At 46.1% G+C, this 18964-nt stretch overlaps 2 protein-coding genes across 3 annotated transcripts; both read left to right on the top strand.

Annotated features, from left to right (window-relative positions):
- The first annotated feature begins 145 nt into the window (after positions 1 to 145).
- Positions 146 to 9011, top strand: TMEM59 (transmembrane protein 59). Of its 2 annotated transcripts, none has more exons than XM_056356215.1 (8): positions 146 to 370; positions 2947 to 3052; positions 5208 to 5302; positions 5503 to 5655; positions 5936 to 6020; positions 6334 to 6418; positions 7191 to 7299; positions 8044 to 9011. In XM_056356215.1, exons 1-8 carry the CDS (start codon positions 179 to 181, stop codon positions 8197 to 8199), a joined length of 981 nt encoding a protein of 326 aa, XP_056212190.1. In that variant the 5' UTR covers positions 146 to 178; the 3' UTR covers positions 8200 to 9011. The 2 variants fall into 2 exon arrangements, with proteins under 2 accessions (XP_056212190.1, XP_056212191.1); XM_056356216.1 differs by having other exon boundaries at positions 6337 to 6418.
- A 1659-nt stretch (positions 9012 to 10670) lies between these two features.
- LDLRAD1 (low density lipoprotein receptor class A domain containing 1) lies at positions 10671 to 17346 on the top strand. Its single transcript, XM_056356117.1, has 6 exons — positions 10671 to 12871; positions 13276 to 13336; positions 14935 to 15066; positions 15486 to 15623; positions 16186 to 16314; positions 17130 to 17346. Exons 1-6 carry the CDS (start codon positions 12677 to 12679, stop codon positions 17273 to 17275), a joined length of 801 nt encoding a protein of 266 aa, XP_056212092.1. The 5' UTR covers positions 10671 to 12676; the 3' UTR covers positions 17276 to 17346.
- Positions 17347 to 18964: the final 1618 nt, after the last annotated feature.

Genomic DNA, 18964 nt, shown 5'->3' on the forward strand with positions numbered 1-18964 from the left:
TCCCGGAAGCCGCTGCCCCGCCCCTTCCGCCCGGTAGTTCCCGCCGCAGGGAAGGCCCTACGGCACGGCAGGGGCCTCCCCGCCGCACGGACTACAGCTCCCAGCAGGCCCCGCGCGGCGGGGCAGCGGGTGTTAATCTCGCGAGAGCGGCGCGGCGCCAGCCTGCCGGAGGGGGAAGATGGCGGCGCGGCAGGGCGGCGTCTTCTGCCTGCCTCTGGCCCTGGCGCTCCTGGCGGGCGGCGGCAGCGGCGCTCGGGCGGCCGGGCCCTTGCCTGCCGCCTCGTCCGAGGCTTTTGACTCCGTGCTGGGCAACACGGCGTCGTGTCACCGGGCCTGCCGGCTGACCTACTCCCTGCACACCTACCCCAAGGTACGGGCGGGCCCTGCCTCACGGCTCCCCGCGGCGGGCGGGCCCTGCCGGCCTCAGCCCCGCGCCCCTTCGCCTCCCCGGCCCGCCGCTTGCCGCTCTCCCGCCGCAGCTCCGTCCCGTTGCGCTCCAGGGGTGGCAGGACGTGCCCGGGTGTCCTCGGGCAGCAGCCCTTTGCGAGGCACGGCCCCGGGCAGGTTTTCTCAGGCAGTGTTGGGCCTGTCCTTACGTAGATCTAAACACGAAGGAAGCTGATGCTGGCAGTGCTGAGGTGCGGGCAGGTCGGTTTTTCCGTGGTCTGTCTCGTCTGGCTTAGTTTTTTGGCCCCTCCAAGCAGGGAATGCAGTGGCTTCTCTAAAGATAGATACTTCGTTTCAAAAATAGATGGTTGGGCTGCGGCTTGCCATAGAAATGCCACTTTCAAAGTATAGCCTTGTTCTCGCTGGGTACTTTTGTGGATTTGGGGGGATTTGCTGCTTTTTTTCCTCCTGCTTCTAAAGAGGCAGCTGTAATTTGACTTAGGCTGTTCCATATTTTGGGGCATTAAAACAGCGCCGTGTCCACAACAGGCCAGAAATCCTGTGTCAGGGTGACAATGTGCACTTAGATGTTGAAGGATGAAATGTAAATGGTGATGAATGAGTAGCTTGCCAGAACCTTCAACCTCTGTATTGATTCATTTGCATGGATTTTTCATGACAAAATACCAAAATGGTGTCTAATGGGAATCTAATTGCTTATTCTGGAGTTTGCTGTGGGTTCAAGCTTTGTACGGCTTTGAGTTACTGGCTTGAATTTGGAAAATCTAGCACCAAAAATCTCATCTGCCCTGGTTCGTTCCTGGCACTGTACTTCGCTAGCTGCAGCTGTGTAACAGGATGAACTAAATGGTGGGAGCTCTTACCTAATCTTTGAGATTTCACGTGAGGGCAGCATGCAGGTGGCAGCAGTGACAGTGTAGGTAATAGGGCTCTGCCTGCTTTCACGTGGAACTTAAATCGGATTTTGTGACTCTCTAGCTGCTGCTGGTATCCCCACAGAGGCAAGTAACAGGGAGTTGTGTGGCATACAAGTAAACTTCCATCTGTACTTGCGGCGTGTTTTGGTGCCTGCATGTGATGATAGTGAGGAGAAAGAACTAAACCTTAAAAATTAGGACTAAATGTTATCCTAATATATTTCCATGCTGTTTTGACGCAATGCTCTTCTTTCTCTTATCGGACTCTTTCAAGTTTAAGGAAGGCTGCTATTTCTGTGACTTTTACTGTACTTTTGAATTCTTTGTTGCATGTTGTTGGAGTCAGATAATACACTCCTCTCTCCCTTCATGTTTAGTCTTTGTTCTGTTTGTCACAAAACTACCAGTTGAATTGAAGGAACTTGTTTTAGTTGTCATTGGAAAGTAAGATAAACTTCATTGAGACTTCCATGGAAGACTGTCGTAGTAATCTGTCTGCTGAAGCTAATTCTGTCTGGATATTAAATTACAAAACGTGTTTTCTGCAACAGCATAACTATCTTAGCCACCTTGTCAGTGTTGTTAAGAGTTAAGTTTTAATTTACATTCACAGTTTTCTGCTTTTGTGCCTTTAAAGCATGTGAACTTGTGCTCTGAGGAGTCAAACAATGGCCGGTTAATTTACAATGGGTCATACAGTAAGGTGTGGTATGTTTGCTTTTTGTTAAATTAATTAAGGGTCTGTTTTCCACCTGTACAGCAGCTGACTGCAGTCATTTGAGTAGTTCCGTGGTTAGTGGCTTTGATGGGCCTGACTCACGGTAGGGTGTGAGCGCCCATGTAATAGAGGCTGTCTTTAGTTTTGCAATGCGGAGAGCACTATATGCAGAGAGTGTACATCCATCCCTTCGGTATTGTGGGCAGAAGAAATACTGGGTGTAGGGTTTCTATATTTGCATATTTTTAATAGCTGCAGTGAGGAAGAACTTTTCCCCTTCAGTTCAATACAATAAATGTGTGTTTGTGGAACTTGTTCGGCAAGTAGGCAGTTAAGAGAGTACTGGTATAGTACAGCAGAAGATAATCTCTTATTTTGACGTTCTATTCTGTTCTAGTTCTGACTAGAGTCTGGTAGATACATTGTAATACACTGTCAAAATTAGTCTTTTTTTTTCCTCTTCTGTTGAGCTCTACTGTTTTAAGTTCTGAGATAAGACTATCTACTCTTTCTAAGATTAAACATCAGTAAATCTCTTAAAGCAGTATCTCTTGTTTTTAAACCAAACACTTCTTTTTTAAAAAAATGCAGCGCAGCTTTGCTTGTGAATTGTAGGACTGGAATCACAAAATGGAATTTGCAGTTCCAGGTTTGGCCCACCACAGAATGAAGAGCTGTGTTTGAAATGAATCGATAGGTATGTTAGTGTTAAAGAGCTGTGGCTTGGTTTTATTTCAGATCATCCAGAGTGTCGTGTTTAGCTGGCTTCTAGGTCTAGTGGAGGGAAGGAGGATGGTGCTGTGGTGGGTGGCTTTTTATAGCACTTCCAAAAAAAAAAAAAATTGTTTTCTGACAATTTGTTCTTGAATGGAGGGATGCAAGCCTTTTCTTTTGCCTTCCCAGGAAGAGGAGCTGTATGCGTGCCAGCGAGGCTGCAGACTGTTTTCCATTTGTCAGTTTGTGGACGATGGCATTGATTTGAATCGAACCAAACAGGAATGCGACTCTGGTAAGACTTCAGTACTCCTTCAACATCCTGAAATGTTGAGGCATGACAGGGAAGAGCAGGAATGTCTAAAAGGGTGTTGTTACATTGGTAGGATTACTTCAGTTGCTTTCTGGTTTTGTTCAACAACTTTTTAAAGTTTATGTTCAGGATATTAAAAAAAAATAATCTTGGAAAAAGGTTGTCTGTTCTTTGTAAGTTTCTCCTTACCTGATCCTTAGTGTTGCTATTTTCCTGAATTTCTTCAGTATCATTAATCTCTAAATAAATTAGGAATACCTCATTTTACTATAAACAGTTTGTCATAGAAAACACAGAATGGCTGGGGGGGAAAAATCCAGCCAAATTAACACTTTCTTTAGTAATTCCATGGAACAATCAGTCTCATTTACCATTCCTGACAAACTTGTGTGTCAAAGTGAATTGTTCAGGTGCAATAAGAACATAGATCTTAATGTGCTGTCTGCCTCGTAACTTTTGGTCTAGGCTACATCGTGAGGTTTACCTACAGCTAAACTCTTGGGAATGAGGTATGTGTTTTGTTTGAAATAGGCCATTAAATACTGGATGAGGGAGACTAATTCTCTCAGATATCTGTGTTAGAACAAAAATTTCACAGTGAAGATGAAATAGGTGTGCTGTAAGCCAGTTAATACTGTGTTTGGAATTGGACACACTTTCATCCAGTAATATTGAGGCAGCTGAGTCGCAGTTTTATATTCAGAGATAAGGTGGGACACAGCCACCCAAAGCAGGAAAGGTAGGAGTTCTCAGTCTGCATTTCCAATACAATAAAACACCAAGCCAGCACTCAAAGGAGGCTTTTATCCTCTCAGTAGCCCATAAAACCAAGAGGGGTAGCGGCCAGCTCAGGGAGCTGATGGAAGATAGGGAAGTAGAAAGCCTGACATGCAAAGATGCTAATGTGACACAAAACTGCATCAAATACTCCAGGAATGGGCTAATGCTCTAGTCTGTCATACACTGTGTATAGCTGTGATACAGCATGTCAGTCTAGTTGTCAAACCACACATGAAAGAGTGCCATAAAAAAGGGTAATGTAGGAATAGACCACATGTAGAGGTAACTGAACAGTTGCTTACTTTCTGGTTTAACTCTCCCTCCTGAGGCTGTTGTCTTTTGCTGGCTTATGTCGTATAATCTGTTGGTTGGTGCCATGACTAAGTATTCTGTGCTTGGCAAGATATGTCTTGGCTGATCTGCTCAATTCTGTCTTCTGACGCTTCTTTATGCCTACAAATACTAGTTTAGTGGCAGTTTTACTGTGGAATTGCTGCTCAGGTGCTATGAGCTGAACGCTGAAATGTTTAGCTGCTGTTGCCATGCTTTCTGCCAGCTTCCTAGTCTATATGATGGTCCATTTCTTCCTGCAGAAGACTGGGAGAGCTGCTCCTCTGTGTTGTTGCTTGGTTTGATTCTTTAGTTCAGGTAGAACTGCAACGTTGTCCACCTAAGCTTTAGAGTTTTGGGGAAAAGCTATGCCCATGCATTGTCTGCCTGATTTCTCCAGTTGGCAGAATAATCACAATTATTCTCTCTGAATCATTTAGATTTCTTGGTCTTTATGATCTCTAGTCAACTATTAGTAGAAGCTATCTTTAAAACAGTTGGCTTCAGTTTTCATTAAAAATTATTCTATGCTACTTTCAATGCAGTTTCTGTACTCATTGCACTAGCAGGAAAATGCACCTTCGATTTTCCTGTGATACCCTGACTTCTGTTGTTACCTCAAAGGGATTTAGTGGACTGATGGTCCCTCAGTTCTTTTTAGGATTCCATCTCTGTTCTCTGAGGTAAACCCTAATGTTTTACATGACATATAGAGGAAAAAACATAGTAGCAGCGGGAGGATCAATGAAAACTTGCATCCCTGAGTGTGGCCAGGGTAACATTTCCGATCAGTTGCTGTGATTGTGTTCAAATTTTAACTACCTTGTTTGGCTAAGTTCTGATTCCCTAACCTTCATTAGACTTGAGAGCAAATGCTACCCTTGGAGTGATTGCCATGTCTTTCCCTGCAAATGGGATTTTCAGTCTTGAGCTGCTGCTTTTGTTTCTGATCCAACTTATACTGAAAATGTTTTCTTAACTAAAATGCAGAATTTATCTTCTCATTTGGGGAACTTCTTCCTTGCAGCCTGTACTGAAGCATACTCCCAATCTGATGAACAATATGCTTGCCATCTTGGATGCCAGAACCAGTTGCCATTTGCTGAGTTAAGGCAAGAGCAAGTAAGTAGATGACATGTTTTTCAAATACCACCTACTTGTTTTCTGTTCAGTGTGTCTTCTCTTCTTTAAATCTCTTCAAATGCAAAATAAATCTTCCTCAGGACTGAAATCTAGACGTGAGGTGAGGAGTGAGCGAGAACATGACTTCTGGCTTTTTCATATAAAAGCAAATGGAAAACCAGTTAATGTTGTGCTTGCAGTTAATGTCCCTGATGCCAAGAATTCATCTCCTCTTTCCTCTGACACTGGTGAGGTCATTCTGGAGTGACATGATGGATTCAGCTCAGAGCTTCATAACATCCTCATGGACTTTCTACCTTCAAGCAGATGATGGCAAAATTGTCATATTCCAGGTGCTTGCCTTTTTCATTGAGATTAATGTGTCCTGGCTGCTAAATGTTTAACTCTGCTCCTTCCAGTCACAGAAAAGACTATAAAGCACTATCAGAGTGTTTAGTTTTTGCTAGTATTTCACTGCTTGTAGGGCCAGTGGGGAGGTGGGGGTGGGAAAACAAAACTTAGGTGAATGGTGCACATCTTAAGGTTAATTTCCACCTTAGTTCTGAAATTGTAAATTATCAAGATCAGTGGAAGCTTGCTAGCAGGATCTCATAACTCCTTATTTTGTTTTAGTCAAAGCCAGAAGTACAGTATGTTCCACAGCTTGATCAGGAAACTGGAGATACAAGAGGATCCTTGTCGCTGAGTAAAACAGCCTGTAAGTTGTTCTTTGTGCTTTGGAAGAGCAAATGCAAATGTTCCCTGTCACGAGGGGAGCGGGGGGAGAGGTTGCAGGTGGCACATGAAAGAAAATTTTTAGAAAGCTGAAATATAATTGTTTGCTGTGTAGACTGCACTATGTACACTTAGCAAAGTCTGTGGTAGAAACCAAGCTCTGCTGGAAATAGAAACGTGCAAGCTAGGGCCATTTAAAAGCTTCCTTTTATGCTCGCTGTATAGACAAACTGTGTGGCGTTTGGGTCCTCTTTTTTATGGCTTCCCTGACCACTGTATCTGCTGTTGTATTTCAGCAGACCTACGTCCAGGAAGTTCGCAGGCATACCGAGGACTTTTTGAAGAACGAGCTAATGACAGCTTTTTCAAGTGTCTTTCCATGTATGTATATTCTAGAATGTCTGTACCTAGTAGGGAGGAGAATGGCCTTTCCTCTGTGTGTATGGGGCCGCTGTTGCAACATCCCAAAAGGCTGTTAGGTTCAGGGTGTGTAGCAGTTAGAATTGTGTATCTGACGATTTTGCTGCTTTTGTGTGCTAGCCCCAGGTTACTTCCAGGCTGTTCTGCCAACTTTGATTCTTCTTTCCGTTTCAAGTGAACATCGTATTGATAAATTCCTACCTTTTGTGTGACTGTGTTCTGTGAACTGTTTAATCAATACTATGCTTTGCCTCTTCTTTAGCTCTGGATACCTTTGGGGGAAAAGCATTTGTTTTGTATTTTGTTTTGGGATTGTCTTGATATGAAAGACACTGTTATGTCTCATTTCCAGGCTGAAAATATCTGGTATATCTTTATTAAAGCTTTGCTAGAGATCAGTGTATTGGTTCTGCTTTCCTTTGCTCTGATTACTTTCTCCTTAAAAGTTTACGCATGAGGGGCCAGTGAATTGCACCCCAAATATGTAACAGAAAAATCTGTTTTTAGAACTGTAAATGGGAGGATGCTAGGGTCCAATGAACAGAATCCAGCTTTCAAGTCAGATGCTAAACAGGCATTACAGTACCCAGGAGTCTGAGGTGGGCTATGTAACTGGAAGAACTAGAGACTAATGAAACAGCAGGAAATGCAGTCAAAATTGAGCCAAACTTTCTAGAGGGACCATTGTCTTGTATTCAGTATAAGAAATCTAGTAATGTTCTTTTCATTTCAGAAATTCCAGTTGGATTTTAACCACTACACTTGTACTGTCAGTGTTGGTGCTGCTCTGGATTTGTTGCGCAACTGTAGCTACAGCTGTAGAGCAGTATGTTCCATCTGAGGTACTGCTATTTTATAACATAATATTTTTAATGTATTCATATTATTTATCTTACAGCAGTCTAGAGACTAAGAAACATTTGGGGAGGTTCAACTAGAAAGAGTTTTTTATTTTGTGGATGTGGTTAGCAAACCAGTTTCGTTATTTAAATGATGATTTTACAGCTGAGCAATTCTCGACCATTCCTGTGGCTGGTAGGTGCTCTGAATCTTACTCGTGCAGCCCAGGTACGGTGTCTTTTGGTTTGTAGCAGTCTCCTCTCAACAGCCTTCAGATTACTCTGAACCAAACGGAGGCTGCTTGTAATTTCTCTGGGAATGAAGCTATGCTGAGTGTTGGATGGTATGTATGGCACCCAATATGGATTTAATCCCAGATGATCTGTAGTGAGAACATAAGTGACAATATATTGGTGAGCACAGAGGGTCTGAGCGGAGGGGAACTGGCGCTCTCTTAGTGCCTGGAGAGTCCTGCACTTCTGAGATAAGCAAGGCTTACAGTATTTTCAAACCGAAGGGGCTGTTACGCAAGCACTGCATCTACTGTTGTTCTGGCAGATTTAGTGCATCTCTTTTGCACTCCGGTCTAGTCCTAGCCATGAACTTGGGACGTTACAGAAAGCCTGGGTTAACTTGGGTTGAAGGGCTGCAGCCATCAGAGCCAGGAATGTAGCTGCATAATGAAATGCATTTTATTCACACTATGGAGAGTCTTTGTCTTAAAGTAAATTGTTTAAATATTTCAGAAGCTGAGCATCTATGGAGATTTGGAATACATGAATGAACAAAACCTGAACAGATATCCATCCTCTGCACTTGTTGTGGTTAGATGCAAGACTGAGGAACATGAAGAAGCAGGACCACTTCCTACAAAAGTCAATCTGGCTCAGTCAGCAATTTAAACAAGTCTCCATTGGATCCAATAGACTCATTCTAACAGAGCTAGCAACTCCTGATTGTTTGTGGTGGTTCTTCAGATAAGAAGCTTAGCAGCCAGTCTTTAAATGCAAATAAAGTTACAGAATCAACAAATGTCATGGGATTTTGTTTTCAACCAAGTAGTGAAGATTCAGACATCTTGAATTTATGTTTGTTCCAGACATAATCACTTTTCACTGGTGTTTGCTATGTGTCTTTTTGCTTACAAAAGCTGTAAGCATGCTTTCCATACTTCTGCCACGACACTTTCAAACTTATTTGTGTGTTCTAGGATGTAATGTGTACATTCAGAGTTAGCTTTGTAAAGGTATAAGAAGTTTTAAGTAGGCAGGAGATGCCTTTTTAGTGTTGCACTTTCTGTTGTAGTTAAGAGAAAATACTATAAAATTATCTGCTGAATTTTTGTACTTGTTAATGTTCATGCACAAACAAACCCTGTCTCCACTAATAGAAATATATTTTTTCTACAGCATGGCAATACCCAAGATGGAAAGCATTTGGGAGGTACTGTAGGCCAGAACTTGGGTTGTGGAAGATGGAAACTTTGTTAAAACGTACGGACATATCCCTTCACACGCAGGACATAACATGGTCAATTATTTTGTCAAACTTTACCCTTTAAGTCCTAAATGCTTGTAAAGTTAGCACCTGTGTGTTCTGGAGAAATTCTACTTTCTGTTCTTGATTAACTATTCTAGTCTTGTAACTTCATTTACAGAAACAAGTTGATTCCTGAGAAATGAGAACAGACAAATAAAATTGACTGTGTAGAAAATGTTGACTATATAGCTTTTTGCTGTGGCTGATTATTGACCACAACATACTCAGTATGAAAGCCTGTCTGTAGCATTCCTCTCGTGGGCAATATGACCTGATTTTGATGTATGATTCATTAACACAACAGCAACTAACAATGTCTCTCATATTTCTAATATATTCTTTGTGGTTTTTTTCTTTGAGGAGATCTCTATATGCTGGTTCCTGTAGCGTTGGCAAGTTGGGGGGGTATATGGGATTTATTTTAAGGTTTCTGTAAGTGTTCGAAAGCTGGCTAGAATGCATGGTCTCCAACTCAAGGTCATGTTTTGTTGCTTATACAAAACTCCCTTGAGGGTTTAAAAAACCCAAACAAACACTTCTTCAGGTTCTGCGTTCTGGTGAGAACTGTGGAGATTCTGGAGGATACAGTGATGTGTTCCCTCGCTGCTGCTGGTGAAACTGGTTCAATAGTCGCTCCTAATTGGGCTATAACGCTGGTGGTTGTGTAACTACAGCTGATGGAACCTTGCAAGGGCAATCGTTAAGCAGGAATGTGCATTAAGTGGCCTATACAGTGCTGCCAAAAATCTAGCCTAGAAGCACTCTAAGCAGTTTTTCTGTCAGGGAGGTTTAAGAGCGTTAAGCAGCGTTTTAGCAGCGGGCAGAAATTGCAGTTTGAAGTCTTAAATTAGTGGTGCCTCTTCATGCTAAATTCTTCAGTGGGACAACATGGTAGCCCAGAAATTTGGGTGCCAGCAGCCATCGCCAGGCGCCTTTGTGTGTGGGTGGCATTACTGCAGAGGCCTTGGGCATGACTTGTGAAAATCGATGGTGTGATGTTTTTGGAACTCTGTCCACTTGCATGATAGCAGGGGTGGGAAATCCCTCTGCAGTAGTGATTCAGCCGAAATGTTCGCTCGCGCGGTGCAGACCTCAGTATACAGCGCTGGTTTGGTGCAGGATGCCAGCGTTCCGCTTGGAGCAGTATCAAACGTGATGCGTGCAACGGGTGGTCAGAAATGACTTTGTAAATATGGGCTTTAATTCAGCCATTATTGCCTGGTGGTTTATCACTGTGTTTGGGATTGCCTTTCCAGAACAGACTTCAGCAATCCCAGGTTTTTCTAACTGAATAACTATCATGGAAATGTTTTTGAGTCTGTTAAAATGTTTTCCTTTACTATTACGTGTAGCTGCAGAGGGAGTGTTACAGCTTCAATGAAAACTTGGCTATTTGCCTGTTTCAAATGTGTACTGTACAACCTCTGTTATGTTGATGACTTGATTACCCAAAACTTTCTCTTCCAAAATATTGCTTAGGTTCCTCGGTCTGAGTTAAACAAACAACTTCTGATTTCATTTGGCGTTGTATTGGCCTGCAACAAAGGGAGAAATCTCCGCCCAAATTTTACGGCTTTTGTCTTTTGTTTGCTGTTTTAATGACACTTCAGCTAAGTGATCTGTGTACTGAAGCCCGTGATTCAGTGAAGTGCTGTTAGGTCAGGAAACTCTGTGCCTGTGGCAGTCTGTCACTTAGCACTACTGTTTCCAGAGGAGCCAGACTCTGAAGAATTTAAGTGTTGTACTTGTAAGCTCTTGTCAAAGGATCTTCCCCCAGTAAAATCAGATACTAGCTAGGCTGCAGTGATTGAACTATTTTTCAAGATTTCTAATCTAAATGGACCGTTTAAGCTATCTTGGCATTTGACTTTTCTTGTCCTACTCGGTTTTTTGTTAAACATTTGACTTACTGACATCTTTGGTTTCAGAGGCAGCAATTTGGGTTTGATCTCTGCTTGAGACCACTGAAATGAAGGAGCTTAAATTATTGAAATTGCAGGAGGAAAGCATTTTATATACTCCTCAGGCATGTGTTCAACTGAACTTGTATCAGATTCTAAATGGAATCATCTTGACACAAATAAGGCAATCTTCTCAAGTGTCTGCGGTTCATTGCTTTCATGGGCTTTTTTTCCAGCTGCTGGAATTAACAGTGGCCTCCTATCATACCGGTTATCTTGATCTGTGTTCGCTCTTCAGCTTCTCTATCTTTAGCAAAGATTTCGGGGTTTGTTGTGTTCGGGTGGGTTTTTTTACCTTGTTCCGATGAACTCAGTGTTCTGAACTATGAGCAGTCCTTGTTGTGGGGTAATGGGTCTGAAATCCAACTGCTGGGCTGGCTACAGCTGAGCTTTATGATCTTGGCGTAGGAAATAGGTGGTGGTAGGTTTCAGGTCTTGCAGACATTTGCCTCTTAAGAGTGGGTTTACTCCACATTTTAAACATTTCCATCATAGGTAGTTTTGTGGGGTGTGCATAGCTAGCCTGCTTGACCTGGCTCTTATGTGGGGCTCTTGGCAGGCTCCATGGTCACCTGATAAGCTTTCTGAAGGCTCAAAATAGTCCTGTATCAGGTCTGGTTAGAAATGAAAAATTGCTCTTTAAAGTGAAACATCTGCAATTTGAGATACACGAGGTTTTAACCCTTAATCTGTCATTCTTCCATTGTGTGGCAGGTGCCCAGACCCTGCAGGCTGTTCACTACTTGGCATTTGGTGTTTGCACCCCAAATCCTCCTTGGAAGAGAACTACTTAGCACCAAGTTGAACAGTGAGGTATTCCTGCGGGAAGCTTCTGCTTTGGACAAATTGCTGTGGTCGTGCGGAAGGAGGCACTCCTGAAAGGCTGTGTTTAATCCTGGCTGGTCTGTGAGCAGAGGAGTGCAGGGCTGGTGGATGCCCTTGCCGGCAGCGTATATCGGCTCGGTGTTAACGTAATGGAGAGCGAGGGGTGTGTGGGGATGGAGAAGGAAGCTGCTGTAAATGTTCTTCCATGTCGGGTGTTATTTGGCGCTTTGAATCAATTTGAGGAAACTGTCTCAGGGCCAGCTTGTAGGCAATGTAGCTGCCAGCTTCTCCCCCGCAGCCCCAGTAAGCAAGTTTTGCTGGTGCTTGGGGAGGAATCCTGGTCTGTGAGGTGGCAACAATCCACAGGACTCAAGTGCTTCTGAACCCTCCTGCAACCAAGAACAACATGAACTCCTGGAATGCTTCATGTCGGTGCTTTTTCCTCCCCCCTACCCCTGTGGCAAAGCTGCCTGCTCGTCATGTTTTATCCTTGAAGCTGCAAAACTCCGCTCCGCATGTGCGGTGCTGAGACCTGCAGCCCATTTAGAAGGCTGCAATCTATTTGTAAGTTCATGTTTGCTACAGGCTGAGCTGCTAAGACTTACTGCAGGCCTGGAAATTCAAGTCTGCAAGTAAAAGAGAGGACCCTGGAGGATTTGCTAATGGCTGTGCTCCTTGCCCAAGCAGGGAAGCTATTCCAGGTGGTTGTATCCTGCACAGCTCTGCTGAGGTCTGATCGTCTTGCAGGAGTCTGGGCTGATGCTGCTACAAGGTCGGCACGTCGGCTCTGCCTTGGGGAGGAGGTGGGGAGAAAGGAGGCTCACACGGAGATGATCAGACTCTCTTCTCCTTTATCACAAAGGGGGGGTTCTCCCTGACCAGCACGGGGTAAATGCAGTCAGCATCAGCTAGAAGTAAGCATTCATCTTCCCAACTGGCATCAGGCGTAGCGATGGGGTTCTGAGCATCCAAAATCTGCCCTGTTGTGAAACCAGGATAGAGCCAGGAGGAATGAGAAGCAAACCAGGAACCTGCTTCCAACTGGAGCTGGATCATGGGCTTGGCACTGCCCTCCCCATCCTCTCCCACCTGCGTGCCCGGGCAGCAGCACGCTCCTTGCTTTCCTACCTCTGTTGGGGTTTGTATCCTGGTAACATCACTCGTGTTAAGGTGCAGAAAGCTCCCTGCAGTCCTTCGAGCTGCTGCGAGGGCTTTAGCTCCAGGAGGCATGAACAAAACTCACCCCCAGGTATGGCCCTTCTCTTCAGGGAAGAATCTCACATGTAGCTGTCACCTAAAGTACATGTGTTCTTGGGAGTGGTGTTTGTCTGACCTTTTTTCCCACTGGAGATTTCGAGTAATTTCTACTTAACCTAATTGAATACAAAAGGGAAGTATTGATATCGAGTGCTAGACTTACATTCATGTTTGTTTTACAAATAGGTAACTAAAATTTAAAAGGTGATCTGATTGATGGCTTTGTGAATTATATCTGGGCCACGTTTCCACAGAGGCAGCTTTTGCTTGAGTGTAAAAGTAAAGGAATACATTCTGTGTTCCTGGGTAAGAGGGTATGAGAACTAGAAAGGCACATACCTTGCGTGGTTCCTGTGTGCTGCTTGGGTAAACAGTCTTTCATCCTTTTCCTTCTAGCGAAACGGTGATGTAGCTACTTTTGATTCAACAAAGTCCTTCTCTGAAGAAAGAGGTAATGGTTAAATTGCAGAGCTTAAGATTTTTATTATTAAAGTATAAATCAATTGAAACTGTGTCATGTAAAATACAACCAGTATTTGTGGTCTGTTGAGACTGATTCAATTTTTTTTTCCCTTTCTGTGTAGTAAACCACGCAGACTATAAAATTAATGAACTTAAGCTGGTCTTTGTTGGCCTGGAGTTGGCAGTCGTATGGTATAGTAGCACGATAGGTAATCCTTGTCTGTCACAGGCTCATATTGAGTTTGCTATAGGCTTTCTATATGTTTTAATAGCCAAACTCACTTGAGCAAATGTTGTCCATTGGAGGAGAAGGTGAGGTCTAACAGAATCAATAGCAAACCTGTAGATGGGGTTGCAACAACAGTTCATCGCTGCCATTACTTTATACGCTGTCTGTTTGCAACTGTGGTGCTTTCTGGTGAAAGGTGATGTCTTGCAGACACAGGCGTGCTGTGACTCCCCGCTCTGCTGTTAAGCTGAAATGTTGTGTGTTTGATCCTTCCTCAGGCGTGACGGAGAGGGTGGCTGCTGGCTGCAGCCGGGATCTCTTTGTTATCGAGCAACGGCCATGCCTTCACTTGCCTTTGTGTAACACAACAACTGAGTAAATACGAAGCACAGCTAAGGCAAATCCTGACTTTTCAATCAAAGCTCTTTAAGTTCAGAAACACCAAAATCCAATTACACACGCAGTTGTCTTCAGTGACCAGTTAATGTGTTTCTCAGATGACCACACTAATTTTATTTTTTTTCCTGTCAGTCTGGAAATAGGAAGGAATGCAAGAAAACACAGTGTTGGTTTAGAGGCAAAGCAGTGGTGCTGCAGATTGCTGAGATGAGGGCGGTGGATCAGCGTCACTCCTGCGTGCGCTGCTGCTGTGTTGCAATGACTGTGGGTTTGGCCTTTAGCTTCCAGATTTGGTCTCTGATGTACGTGACTTTCAGAAAGTTGGAGTCTCTGGAAGGTCGCTGCCCTTTGTACCCTGGAGATGTCTTTGGGGAGGGAACGGGCTGCTCTTCAGCCTGTTCTCACAGTTTTGAGCTAATAATTCAGCATTGTTCTGTGGGAGCGTTGAAGTCCTGGTTGGGGCAGAAAGACCAAAGCGCTGTAAAATGAAATTTTACCCCTTGAGGAGTTTTGCCGTGAACTCTGGGGGGGCACCTGTCCCAGCCTTACACCGACCTGCCCTGTGTTTTGGCTGCTTTTGCTGTGAAAAGGGCATGGCTGTCCCACCGGTCAGGCAGGGGCTTGGCCTCCCCCATCCTTCTGCATCCGGTTGCTCTGGGTGAGCTCAGATGGAGATGTGCTGCCTGTGCTTTTTGGTCCCAGCGCTCCATAACAGCGGTACAGGCTCTTCCACATTGCAAGCAGTGAAATTCCCTATGAGGCAGTGTTTAATCTTGTAGTTAGATATTAAATCTCAACTACCAAGACCTACACCCCAGCAGCAGCCCCCTGCCAGTCCCATATGCAGAGCCCCCAAAACATCACCCCGGTGGCTCTGTGCCGTTCCCCTCCGAAACACCCCGACACCACTCAGCCCTGCCAGACCCTTCCCCAGCCCCTCACCTCTCGCTCTTGCCTCCCATCAGCGCGCCGCCAGCCACGCCGTGCCTGCTGGGGCTGCACACAGAGGCACGTCTGCATCCCTGCTGTGGTACTGCTTGCCCTCGCCGGTGCTGTGGGCTTGGCACTGGCACTGGGACTCCTGCCGCAGGCACCAGGTTGTTATCTCAAGAGTCGTTACTGTTTCGGTAAGGGAGGCAGAAAACAAATGAGAAGAGCCTTGGTGTCGATCACCGTGCGTGGGGTGGTTGTTCCTGGCGGAGGCCGGGAGGAAGGAGCGGGACCAGCAGGGCAGTGTGGGGCTATGCCAGCCTTGCACAGCCAGAGTCACCACTGGCTGTTCCTTGGCTCCGGTGTCCTGCTCCGTAGGTCTGTGGTTGCTCTGGGTAGCACCATCGTGCTTCAGAGTACTGGTATAGTTTTCAGACTGTGCCATGAACCTACCAGAGGTTAATCCTGGCCCTTGGTTATTTCCAGAACAACAAATGAATTTCAGAAATCCTCCTTTCTTTCCTTTGATCTGTTCTTCTTACCATGAAAATGTTGGAAAATGAAGTGTTTCTTGCTTTGCCTTCAGTGAACCGCTTCTGTGCAGCCTCCAATAACCAGACAGGCTTCTTGTGTGATGACAAGGTGACCTGCATCCTGGCCAGCCAGGTCTGTGATAGAGTCAGCAACTGCAGGAATGGAGAGGATGAGCAGGAGAAACTGTGCAGTGAGTGATTTTGTTGTGACCGTCCTCCCTGGGTTCATCTTCCTGCTGTGAGATAGAGCAGCCCGTGTCCCTCTAATCCCGCTCTGTGCTTCTGGCTGTGTACATGAGGAGATGAGCCCAGCAGATCCTTTGTAGGGTACATACTTAGAGATGGCACTGCCCAGAACCAGGAATCAAAGACTCCAAGCTCCTCTGACCTTCCTACAGTTTGTTATTTGGATGTGTTGGGGGTTTTTTAAAACCACGATGCAGTTTTCCTCCGTTAGTCAACCTGTATCCTTATGTATTTAATTTATTGTCCCGTTACCCTGGGGAAAAAACTCATTAAAGCAGAGGCCTCCTGGGGCACCCAAACTGCTGCTGCTGGCTCAGCCACGAGCATCCCTTTCCCTCCCCAACCGCAGCTTCCCCATCCATTGCATCCTTCACACCCTGACACCACATGGGGAAGGACCGACCGACCCCTCCATGACAGCAGCCTTTGGTAGCTGCCACCCCCGTTTCAGCCAGTGCATCTGTGCTTGGTGCATGGAGCTCATGTGCCGTGTGTCCACCCTTGCAGGTGACTTGCCCCACAGCCTTCCAGGATTCCTGGTTTTCCGCTGCAGTAACCCTGCGTACTGGGTCTATGCCGATCAGAGGTGTAACGGGATGAACGACTGTGGAGACTGCTCTGACGAGCTAGGGAGCTGTAAGTCTCTCTTCTGGCTACTGCTGGGCAAAAGATCTTTTCTGCTGATGGACTGAGCTAGGTTGTACAGGTATGGTGCTCATCAATGCTCCTGGCAATGCCTGGAGGCTGGCATCCGTCACTAAAACACAAAATAGCTGGGATAGGACATGAGTATGAACCATGCAAGGTCCATCCCGTCAGCTGCCAAGGGCTCTGTGTCAAAGACTGGTGGCAACTGTGAGGGGAAAGGCTCTGTGCTTTGCTTCCAGCCCCAAAAGTCGCTTTTCCTCTGTGGCTGGCTGAGTGTGGAGCGGTTTCATCATGATGCGTAGCTGTAGGCAGCAACGATCATTCAGGCTGGCCTTTGGTTGTTGGCCAGGAGGCGAGTACGTCTCAGGGCTGGGGGGAATAAGCATGCCTCAGCAGCTTCAAAGCCATCTTGTTAAATCTCTTGCAAAATGAGCAGCAGGTTCGTTCCTGTCACCCCCCTGGTTTTGAACCTGGGGCAGGACCTGCCTGTATCAGCAGCTTTCTCTAGAGTAGCTTGTTTAAAAGAAAAAAAACCCATCCCCCAAACAAATAACTTATGGCTAGCTGTTCCTCCTGAGATGGCACATCTGCTATGAAGGTCATCACAACGTCACATTCTGTGGTTGTCTCCCACAAGTAGCACCAAGCGAGCGTCCTCCTCAGTGGGTTCACAGACGCAGGACCATCACCAGTGGCTTTCCCGTAGGTGCCGGGGGGTGGAAGGGTCTCTACCCACATAAGAAAGGATGTAAGAGGTCAGTGGAGCAGAAGCATTTCTGTTCTCTGTTTTCCATCCCTCCCAGTGGCCGCCTGCCCCCCGTGTGGGTCAGAGTGGTGGAACTGCAGCCCTGTGCTCTACGAGTACTGCTCCTGCATCCCCAGGAGGCTGTGCCGGGACAGCATCCAGCACTGCCTCAGCTGGTCCGACGAGTATATCTGCAGGCCGTGAAGTCTTGGCACCCAGCAGCGCTGATGGCAACAAGGTGCTTGCTGCATTGTCACCTTTAAGCCTTGGCATCTTCCCGCTCTGCCAGCCTCCTTGGGGAGCTCCAACCCAAGTACATCCTCAGCAGCAGCGCACTGGCCGGCACAGAGATGGGGACGAAACCCACGGGGCAGCCCACGCGGCAGGTCAGACCCTGGCAGTGGGACACCTTCGGGGGTTCTCTCTCCTGTCTCGTGAGGCTGAGGCGCTTTCAGGCGGGCAGAGCGCTGCCTCGCAGCACTGGTGTGACGGGCTGTGCAATGGCTGCTGGAGCCCGTTCACCGGCTGCTGCCCACACAGGTACTGTGCCTGGCCAGCTGCGGTGAGGGCTATCTCCTGTATGGACATACTGGTGCCTTGCCGGCAGCCAGGTGAAGGTACATTGAGTCCTGCCCTGAAGAGCAGGAGCTGAGTGAGGTGAGCCTTCCTAGTCCTTGGGTTAGCATTTCCCTCCGACACACCTCCTCACACTCCTGAGCCTCACGGGCAGGTGGAGTGTTTGTGTTCAAAGCACGTCCACAGATGGCTTCAGCAGCGGCTTTGAAGGCCGTTGCATTGATGCTGCCAGGATGCTTCCTTGGGAATGCTGTGCTGAGGATGGCACCTTGGGGAGCTGCTGCACAGGCCACCTCTGTGCTCTCAAACCATGGAGGCCAACACAGAGAGCGTAATGGCAAGGAAAAACTGGAGAGGTTTCAGCATTTGTGGAGATAAATCACCGTGTTCCTGTGACTGTGTAGCTGTCCTTGCAATTCAGGGCAGGGAACCAGCATGTGTATAAAATGTACTTCTCTTGGGGATGTGCAGTTTTGGAGCAGCAGCTTAGCAGGCTGAGAACAGCCGTGGGGCTGGGATGTGTTTTCACTGAAGTTGGCAAAGAAAGGAGGGGAAAAAAAGTCGCAGCCTCAGAGCAGAGAGCAGCAGAAAACAGAGTGCTGCTCCTGGGGCAGCGTGGGATGACAGGGGATCTGTTCATGGCTCGTTTCCTCTGCCAGCAAAGCAGGATCAGACAGCCAAACCTTCAAAGCCGTCCTCAGGATGTAGATATGGACATGCCCCTGAAATTTAAGGAAGATGCGCTCTGTCTCCACTCCTTGAAAAATCTCACCTGTGTCTAAAGCACCATCTCTAAGAAAAACCTGCATTTACAGTGAGTGCGCTTATGGTTCTAGTCCCAGAATAAATGTCAGGTGGTCTTTTTCCCACCACCATCCCAGGTCACAAATCTTTAAAAATAAAACCCCATTCACTCATTTTGTCTCTGCCCTGTGATCTGCAACTCTGCATGTCACCATGACTTGTATCAGCAAAGAATGTTTTTTCTAACTTGTGGCTGGGATACAGCTGTAGATCTGAGAAATCTTTTTAAAACAGCTTTACAGTACACTGACTCATACTTCACTTGGAATGAGATGGCAAAACTCTGTGTAACGGAACAGGTACTACGGGAAACTTCTAAAGCTGCATTTAATAACCTGTCCTTCTCCATGCCTGGCTAGGATGGATAGCTTGCTTTCTCTGTGCCTGTAAAATGTTAGCGTGGTGCATTCAGCGCTGCAGCTCCAAAGAGAGGTGTTAGGAGTTTTCTAGGTAAACGTTTCTCATTTGCAAGCTTCTAGCTTCAGTCAAAGCCTGAAACAGAGATGCACGCTT

This window comes from Falco biarmicus, chromosome 11 (assembly GCF_023638135.1).
Source record: "Falco biarmicus isolate bFalBia1 chromosome 11, bFalBia1.pri, whole genome shotgun sequence".
Lineage (NCBI taxonomy): Eukaryota > Metazoa > Chordata > Aves > Falconiformes > Falconidae > Falco > Falco biarmicus.